Below are 9,945 nucleotides of genomic sequence, written 5' to 3' on the forward strand. Positions count from 1 at the left end.
ATATTGACGAGATTTCGAAATTTAAAGCTTGTAATGACCTCGCTGCAGTGGCAGAATGCATGTGGTGGCGTAGCGCTGGGACTTTATCCCCAGAGAACGTCCCGACCTCCTCTCTTTCTGAGGTTGTGATTGGAGATGTGAAGTATGCATGGCAAGGGAAAGGTCGCCAGTCTGGGCATGAGAATGTCTTCAACGGCGAATTAAACTCTGCCAATGACGCAGCGCACACAGTGAGTGAACGATTGGGCATTACCAAGGTCCACGGCAAAGAAGGTGGTGAGAAAGTCCAGGAGCAGGGGTCTGAATCCCTGCGGTCTACAGTAGGAGATTACTCGGACAAGGCTCAACAAGAGCTTTCTAATTCCACTAGGTTTAGCGACAAAAGCAAATTCTTGAAAAAGATCTGGAAGGATGTCTTCTTTAGGAAATCTACAGGGATTCTTCTCTCCTTTACTCGTACCCTTCATCTCTTCACCTTCTCCATGGTCTACGGCTCCTCCTTTTAGATGACGTTCGTGTCAGGGATGATCTTGTCGAAGCACCTGCCTCGACAACAATTCGGTTACGTACAGAGCCAAATGTTCCCAGTATATCTCAGAATCGTGGCAGTGGGACAGATCGTACTGTTTTATCTCCATTCCGTCATGCAACCCTGGTTCTGGGCTGGCAAAATTGAGCTTTAGGAGTTGATCAACTCTGCCCTCCACGCTTCCATCGCCTATGTTCTTGAGCCTCGCGCTACAAATGTACGCATAACGCTCACAATTTAGTTCAACCCTCTTTTTGTGTACTGATATCTGTGCTTCAGTGTTTGAGTTTGACGTGTTGGACGACAATTTATGCAGATGATGTTAGAGCAGCTGCAAGCGGACAAAGAAGACGGACGAGCTACGGACATCACATTGTCGTCTATGGAAGCGAAGCAGTTGGAGGATTCCAAGAAGAAGCTCATCTGGATCAACAATCGGTTGAAGACCTTGCATGGCTACTCGTCAGCGCTTAACTTGATCAGTTTGAGCGGTTTAACCTGCCATTTGTGGCATCTGGCGCACCGTCTTGTAGTGTAGATTTCATGCTACTGGTTTTGTTAACGATAAAAGAGCCTAAATGCCTCATTCGAATGGGTTTTCTCGACTTGATGTCAGATTCGTTGGGACGTTACAGCATTGCGATGGCTGGGCTCCTGGAACGTTGTAGGGTCGTCGAGATTTTGGATGTGGAGATGGTTTGTACATATTCGATGGAAAAGAATTCTAGGAAGATAATGATGGTCAAGGTGCGAACTTGTCGTTGGCTGCATTGTATATAAAACTCGGAAGGTGAGAATTGAAGCTTTTGCAGGAGTCCTTGTTACAACTTTAGAGAGAGATCATTCAGCTTTTCGTTCAGGAAGAGATTACCGAACTTACAAGGTTATCCAAGGCAGTTAAAATAAAATAACTACAATAGCTGGAGGTTGCAATCGCTATTATTCGTATCTATCTATCAAGGAGTACTGCTAATTGTTCTATTTGAAAAGAAAAAAGTAGCTTACTACGATGATTTTTGAAGCGAAAGCAAGTGATATGGCCATTAGCCAACAATGTGGGCATAAGATCACATTGGTATAGGGCAACTGCAGGTGTGATTTTAGTTATCCAAACCTGCAATCATGATATGAACAACATGATATGCCATGCAGACCACAATTCACCCCCTATATGTTTACACAGGATCTTGGAAACCACACAGCATGTTAGAAGGAACTGCCACGTCCATCAACTTCGGGTAAGGCAACCCTAAATCTGCGTCAACACATAACTGAAAATCAATTTCGGGAGATAGATGCTAGAGAGGGAGTTGGTGCATTTCAACCAATAAAAAGAAACACAAAGAAGACAGCTAAAGGTAGAATCCCATGTATGTGTCATGATTAAGAACTTACTTTGCATTATGAGTTTGAATTCCTCCTGCAAAAAAATTCAACACGACACTCAGTTTTGATGCAGGATAATTTGTACCAAGCTCATGAGCATCCATCAGCTCTCTTATGGCAATTTCAGAGATATAGATCTATGAAGATGCTCTTAGATCGATACTTCTAGATCTATTTACAGAAAAATCTGATAGTAAGCTCAACTGGCCTTGATCAAACACCAACATTTCTGCACTCACCTCATCTTTTGTGAGTCGAGTATTGAACTTGAGTTCCTCTCCAACTGTCGAGACCTGTTGGGAATGTCTTATATTAGAAAATAACCAAATATTATCCAAAAATTTCTGTGGCATCTTTACACAGTCAATATCTGCTGTACATAAAAATATTTAGGGGATACAAAAAACAAGGGCACATCCCTTTCTTGAAACCATTGTTCATCAGAAGATTATCAACGCGAAAATTTAGCGGTTGTGTGTTGAAATTAAGGACATATTAAATTGAGCCAATATTTTGCACATGTTTAAGCACTACTATTTCACCATTGTGGACTATCTGGAGGAAAAAGCTTACCATGTGTCCTTTGTAATCATGGGCAGGGTAGATGAGTGTCTCTTTTGGTAAAGTAAAAATCTGTCACCACAAATAGGTGAAATTAAGCGTCTTCTTGAATCACATGCACCACATTCAGCTGGCATGAAAACATCACGAAGTTGCATGAAGATTAAAAAAATTCGATAGAAAGCACCTGCGAGTGCACCGACTTATATAGCCGGCTTGCGTCTCCTCTCTAACACAGTGAATGACCTGTGAGCACTCGTAGAGAAGGCATATTGCCATGCTACTCCATGAAATCAAAATTCCATATCTATAATAGGTCACCAGTGCATCATTCACTACTCCAAAGGAATATTGTACATGCTGAACTTGAAGGTTGACTGAAACTCGGAAATCGTAAAGCTGACAATGTATTTCAGATCCAAAGTTCACAAGGTCAAATTCTGATAGAGGCAACCTGAAAGTCTGTGCGACCGCAACCACGAATAAGGAGAGCATCTCCAGTAAATGCCATTCGTGGATACGGTTGCTCGAGGCCTTCTCCAGTGACATACGTTACGCAGCCTTCGGTATGTCCGGGAGTTGACCTCACCTGCGTCACACGCCGGAAAGGTTACGTGTCAGAGCTCAACCATAAGAATCTTGACATACTTGACAGACACAACGCCATTTTAAAGGCTAGGAACCTGAAACAACGTTCATACTTCGTACAAAAGGCTCTTGAAGTTTCAGCGGTTATTTATTCAATTTCCTACGGTTGGGAGGGATTCAGCAATAGTACCTCGAGATACAGGTTGCCGAAGCAGATTTTGTCGCCAGCATCCAGGTGAATGTCAGCTTTGGCACCACTTGCTCTTGAAATAGCTGATTTAACTCCTGGTATCTTTTTCTGCGTCGATTTACACGAAGTCGTAATTTTTTACATTAAAAAGATTAAATAAAAAAATAAAAACAAAACAAACGTCATCACAGCGTGGAAGTTGTTCTCATAAGTTACTGCATGTCAGGGTTGAGAAACTGAGCCAAGAAACCCTTAACCTGGCAGCATGGTTACACAACCCAGCACGATTTGTTCTGTTTACAATAGTTTCAAATGAAGAAATTCGACGCAAGAATTTGTGAAGTCATTTTCGACACAATAGCGTACTTTGAGAAGACCAGTGCCGGTGACATGATCTGCGTGTACATGGGTGTTCATGACATACAACAATTTCAGCCCCAACTGCTCCACAAGAGCGACATCCCTCTCTGCGGTCTTGTCCACAGGATCCACAAGCTGCACCCGCAAGTTCTAAATGTCAAATATTAGTAGAGCCTCACATGTTTGGACACTACTTGATGCTTAAAAAAATTGAATATTGAAAGTTGGCACAAAAAGATAAAGAACTAAACAAAAGAAAAGCGTGGAATGTCATGTTCGTGAATGAAACAATTTGAGGAGTAATCAAACTTGCCACGGCAGGTCGATCCGAATGCGCAGTATCTGCCAGCAAGTAAGTGTAAGTTGATGACTCTTTCTCAAATAGTTGCCGAAAGAGCAAGGAGGGCTGGGCTTTCGTGGATCCTGTCATAATTTCAGGATTTCGAAGTCCAAATGCTCCGGATGAGGATGAACAGTGTGCTTTCAAGAACACGGCATTAAAGAGTCGTGACACTCCACACACTTGCATGTAAAACCTTGCCTTGGTCGGTCGCCACTGATCGCACATCAGAAAAGCCAGATTAGACTATTGGTGCGCTACATCCTATCCTGGGACCAAAATGAGAGCCAGGCACCATAACAATATTGTCCAAGTGTTTCACATGAGCATCGCAAGTCACACACAGTAAAGATGCAGAAGAGGCCACATATTCTCTAAAATTCTTCTGCAAGAGAATACAGAAATCTGGCAGGAAGGGTAAACTTGACGAAAACAAATTGATCCCTCTCTGCCCTACTACTGCCTATTGAACGAAAAGACCACCTTCAAGCCCATATTCGTAAAACATCTATGCTTAGCAAGTGTTATACACAGCATCCACAAGTAAAACGCCCTGTGATCCACCGGACGAACATCATGGATCTCTCTCGATAATAGAACTCTATCCAGGATGACAGAACCTGGAGTTCCTACGAGAATCCGCCAACATTGGATCGGATGCTGGAATGGGTGCATTTTTAGAGAATTCCGGTAAACGATCTCTACAGTATGCATCACGATGAAGCTTTGCCCGGCCACGAGCAAGAGGAGAAGATCGAAATTGAGAACAAAAGAATACAATTGTAAGATCAAGTAACATGTGTGGGCCAGAAGAGAGAACACAAAAAAATTGCTAACCGAACTGTCGTAACGCGCAAAAACTAAGGCGAACAAAAACCAGAAAGGAAACCCGTACAACCAACCACAATGCCAAAACCCCTCTCATCATCAATCAGGGGCCAACTTACAATTACACAAGAAAAACCTCCCACAAACTTCGCCAAAACCGCTCCAATTGGCCACAGAAATCAATCTACAAAAACGCCACAGCACAGCAACAACGCCAAACTCAGGGGAAGAAGCAGTCAAGCGATGTGCTTCACATCTCATCACACTTCCCAAGTAACCCCAACATTTCTCTAAACGAACACCAGCACAGCAAAAAGAGCTTAAAAGACACTTTTCGCACGCTTGGAAAAACCACAGAGCGATGAGCATGCGCAAGTAGCTCACCTCTGCATAGAATGTGCTGCTGATAGGTGCTGACAAGGAAAGCGAGAAGGCTTATGGTGCTAAAACAGAGCAACAGGAATGCCACGCACTCGAGTAGGTATCACCTCAATCCAACATAGGGTATCATCCTGGTAAGGGTGTTTCCACGGTTACCGGGGTTACCGCACCCGCGATCTTAGGAGTCGTTCTTGGTATTGGCTCCCAGCTGTTTGGACGGCATCGCGAATTTCGAATGAGGCTTCGATTTGACTTTCGAAAATATGGGTGCTCTGGGTGATGCCAGCGTGGAACTGGCTGTTGTAAACTTTTGTTGAGCATAGGGTAGTGTGTGTACAACTGCTATTCAATAAATTGAAAACTGTGTCTCATGTTTCTCAGGGGGTTTAAGGTTTCTCATTTTTTTCTATTGCAGCACATCCTTCTTTGTCCAATGAGAACAAACCCACAATTGCGTGAAAGGATCAGGTTGAAGTTCGGAAAACCACATCTTTCCCTTGAATCTAGAGGGTACAAAAGGTATGATTCATACATGAAAGCCGGTCGTTATTTGCTTCTGTTTTTTGTATTTTAGTTCTTAAGAAAGTGTTTTCATAATAGATGGTTTCTTTGAAGTGTAGAGAGCATTCTAATGTCCACTCATGGCATGTCCACAACAGGACCTTTCTTGCGTTTGTATTATTTATTTTTAAAATTACTAAATCTATGCTCTTTGCACCTTAAGAGAAGTCTTAAAACTGTACAGTATAGATTTCTTTTGAAAATCAAAGCTTATGTAGAAGTGGTAATCAGTTGATAAACAGCTCTTGTATTATTACTAGAAGAGCACAATCTATAATGTCCTATGTTCCATACGAGAAAAACCAATATTGACACTTTTTTAACAAGTGTCTCATACCACAGGTTTTTTTTTTTTTTTTTTAAACTTTATTTGAAGTAAATAAAATAAAAGCAGAGGATAGAATTTGACAACTTTTTAAGTTACCAATGGCAGAAAATGGGCTTTGGATTGTAAATCTGCTTTTGCAAGTTTGATTAACAAGTGTTTGGGAGGAATTTTATGACTTCACTTAAGTTATAATTGATCAAATCAAAGGTTCTTTGTTGTTTTACATTATATTTGGTTTGGAATTCTGAAAGTCATTGTATCTCTCTCTCTCTCTCTATATATATATATATATATACTACCTAATCTTGTAAAAAAAGAGGGCAGGAGGAATTTTAGAGGTGGGAAATCACAAGAAATGTGAACAAATGAAAAAGTTAAAATAACTTGTGAGGGGTTTCTTTTCTTTTCTTTTCTTTTCTTTTTAAACTTCTTTAAAGATGTTCTATTACACTAAATAGTCTTATTTTCAATTCTATTACACCAAAGAGATAATAAAGACCATAAAGAGACTACCAAAGTTTGTAGAAGAATAATTCTAAATGCTGAAGAATACATTATGTGAAGATAGAATTAAATTACTATTAGTTAATACATATAGTTATAAACTTATAACTATAAATTTTTACTAAAACTACTATAAAACATGTCAATTATTTTGCTTTATTTTTGTGGCAATAACAATGAGGTTATGAAAAGAACTAAATTTTTAAACTTATATTGTAGATGTGACAAACTATGTAAAAGTATTGCTACATCTTTTTTGTCTCAATTGAACTTTATTTAGTGTGTACAAATTAAAAGTAAATTGTTTTATATCTAAGTAAATTGTTTTATATCGAAGTCAAATAATTAAAAATAATAAATTATGTAATTTTATATTTGCCTTTGTTGTTGCTTTTGAGTTGAGTAATTTTTAAAAGACAAACTTGTACATTATTGTTTTTTAAGGCAATAGTTAGATTTTTTTACCCAGGCATATTACTACTTCTTTATTGATCCAATTGTTTAAGATAGAAACTTTGTTCTTAAATGCTTATAACATAGAAACAATTTTCTTAAATAGTTTATTTCCCTACTTCAATCTTTTAGTATTATAACACATTATAGAAATTACAAGTTTTATAGAAGATATATTTAATTTTAAAAAATTATACCAAATAACTTTTTAAACTTTGTTAGAATTTCTTTCATTTTATATTAAAATAATGCAACAAATTTTTCGAGTCTAAAAAAAAAAAAAAAAAAAAAAAAAAAACAATTGTATATTTTATAAGTTGTAATGTGTTGTGTGATAGTAAAAAATGAAGATATCATCTAATCTCTTTGAAAAAAATAATATTAAAAAAAACAACTTCCTTCTCTATCCTAACAATGACTTCCACAAACTATGCAATAAACTTAGTCACAAAATTATAGAATTTAATTTTTTTCTTTTTTTGTTTATTTGTTTGTAATGCCAAGATTTGTCTTTGCACCCAATAATATAATATTAGATATACTTTTGCTTACAATTTCCAGCAACATCAACATACATAGCAAGAATCTAGACAATGATGAAACATAATAAATAAAGAGAATTGTGAAATTGACCCAAGAATTTACTAAATTGACCCACCCATCATCACCACTGGTTGAGGATCCAACCATTTTTTCATTGGTTTTCAATCATTACGGATCTGACAATGGAGAGTTTTTTTGATGATGGTCAAGATGGGTGGATTGATTTAGTAAATACTTGGGTCATTTTCACAATTCCCTCAACACATAGATAAATAACAACTCTGTAGCTTCCAGTTGTGACAACACGGACGCCGGTCGATGCCATGTAAATGCCAATTGCCGCATCGCCAACGCCGACTGCACCGCCACCAGCTGCAATTGCGTCACCGCAGATGATTCGGAGTGTTGTGAAGCTAGAGATCCCGTCGCCGAGGACGAGATCCATGTTGCCCAGGCGCAATCAGGTTTGCTGAAGGATCCAGTAGCCTTGGTAGAATCTTGTGCGTTATGGTAGCCGACGAAGGCACATCCGTGGATATCTGCGCTGTTGAAGGACAATCGTATGGGCAAGCGCTCGATGTGGAATTCAAGCAAACCCTCATCAGCAATCGCTATCTGTCGTTGCATCGCTGACGGCTTGTACCCACTTCCTTGAAACAGTTGCGACTTGGATCGAGCAACGTGCAACATTCTTGTCCGTCTTGGATCTTTTCCTCCTATGTCGCTGGAAAGGATGGTGTCCGAATCGCATCGTGACACAGGAGTCGTGGGTTTGGGGTGCGATCGATGGAGGACATACTATACAGTTGGCTTCTGGTGGCATTGATTGTCTGCCCTGGCGAAGGATCTTCTGCAATGGCGACGCGCTTGCACAGATGCAGAGAGAAATGGGGTTAGCATTTGCCTGAGGTCTTTGTTGCGCAGAATTGTATCTCAACCCACGATTGTGATTGATTTCGGACGACGGATCCGAGGTGACCAAGCTCAGAGACTGACTGCGCTTGCGGCATTGGATTCTGTGGCCATCTTCGTGAAATGCATGTTGCGCAATGACAATCTACTCTTTCCCAGTTAGGGTTTGGGATTTAGGGTTTGCAAGGGGAGCTGCATGCTGTTTAGTCTGAAGCCCATAAGAAATGTGAAGAAGAAATGCAGAGTTTCAGCATCAGCGCAACAAAACAGGAAAGAAGAAAAATATAATAATAATAATAAAATCTTCAATTCGTTCTCATTTTTAAAGGTCGTTTTGATTGATGTGTGCTTTCCTTTTTTGTTTGTGTAATAAAGCTGAGTGATTTAATGTAATAAAAAAAATATTAATTTTTCTTTTTAAAATTTCATAAAGAAATACACTTTTTAAAAGACGAAACTTTATTTAATCAACATGTTATTTGATACTAAATGATGCTCGAAATTCAAAACAACTAGATGTTGATAAATATTTTTTTGTTAGATATAAAATACAATTGGAAAAAATCGATGATTAAAATTTTGATTAAAAGTTTGTAAAAAAACATCAAATGAAAGGTGATGCTTTGAAAATTAATTTTTAATAATTAACATATCTTTAGAAACACAAATCCTCAAATTACCTATGAATAATTTATGATTATTATTAATGTATAATTGGTCAATTAAAAAATGTGTGTGAATAAATCTTTATTCTTTAAACGTATATCTTCTCATAAATATTTTTAATACTTAGTTTACATGTTAAATAAATAAATAAATTTGATGATGTTTTGTACATTTTAAATTTAACCAATAAATATATATATATATATATATATATAGTGAATACATAGTTTTATATTGTTGTTGTTTTACAACCATCTAATCAATGTGCAATTGTGGATATTTATAATTTTTTCAAAATAAAAATAAGTTTTGATAGTACGTTTTAAATGTTAAGAAAAGAAAAAGAAAAAGAAAAAATTGGATCAACACATAATAATTGGTTTTGCAATAAATTGTATTTGATCCAAATAAAAAATTGTTCATCTACTCAAAAGTACATTACATAATCATGTACTCAGTATTTAATGAAAGTGTTCTAAATGTTATATTTTTTAGCATGTTTCAAAAGTCTTTCAAATATTACGAATTAGAAGAAATAAGAAATAGAAAATAAATAAATAGTTTTATGATATGTATGACAAGAAATAAATTGAAGAAAGTACATCTACAAGCTAAAATACAATCACTACTACCTTTGCAATACAAAGCTTTCATTTTTTAAAATTTATAATATGTTTTTAATCTTGATTTAGCATATCTTTTAACATATTTAATCATATCTTTTTATTGGATAGTACCACCATTTTGAATGTTAAACAAATAATATATAAATATATATATATATATGTACTGTTAATTATATAACATATAAAACC

The 9,945-nt window shown here is 37.3% G+C and overlaps 2 protein-coding genes across 5 annotated transcripts; one reads left to right on the top strand and one right to left on the bottom strand.

The window, feature by feature from the left end:
- The first annotated feature begins 506 nt into the window (after positions 1-506).
- LOC112292109 (uncharacterized) lies at positions 507-1,196 on the top strand. Its single transcript, XM_090256105.1, has 2 exons — positions 507-680; positions 846-1,196. Exons 1-2 carry the CDS (start codon positions 507-509, stop codon positions 1,065-1,067), a joined length of 396 nt encoding a protein of 131 aa, XP_090112231.1. The 3' UTR covers positions 1,068-1,196.
- Positions 1,197-1,357: 161 nt separating this feature from the next.
- Positions 1,358-5,283, bottom strand: LOC112292492 (persulfide dioxygenase ETHE1 homolog, mitochondrial). Of its 4 annotated transcripts, XM_024541035.3 has the most exons (11): positions 5,167-5,283; positions 4,902-4,966; positions 3,928-4,170; positions 3,621-3,749; positions 3,255-3,362; positions 2,931-3,065; positions 2,664-2,705; positions 2,489-2,548; positions 2,155-2,208; positions 1,925-1,949; positions 1,358-1,784 (listed from the first exon to the last, which is right to left on the bottom strand). In XM_024541035.3, exons 3-11 carry the CDS (start codon positions 4,141-4,143, stop codon positions 1,705-1,707), a joined length of 849 nt encoding a protein of 282 aa, XP_024396803.1. In that variant the 5' UTR covers positions 4,144-4,170; positions 4,902-4,966; positions 5,167-5,283; the 3' UTR covers positions 1,358-1,704. The 4 variants fall into 4 exon arrangements, with proteins under 4 accessions (XP_024396803.1, XP_024396804.1, XP_090112464.1 ...); XM_024541036.3 differs by lacking the exon at positions 4,902-4,966 and having other exon boundaries at positions 5,167-5,229; XM_090256338.1 differs by lacking the exon at positions 5,167-5,283 and having other exon boundaries at positions 4,902-5,034.
- Positions 5,284-9,945: the final 4,662 nt, after the last annotated feature.

The sequence above is a fragment of the Physcomitrium patens genome, chromosome 15 (assembly GCF_059467195.1).
Source record: "Physcomitrium patens ecotype Gransden chromosome 15, ASM5946719v1, whole genome shotgun sequence".
Classification (NCBI taxonomy): domain Eukaryota; kingdom Viridiplantae; phylum Streptophyta; class Bryopsida; order Funariales; family Funariaceae; genus Physcomitrium; species Physcomitrium patens.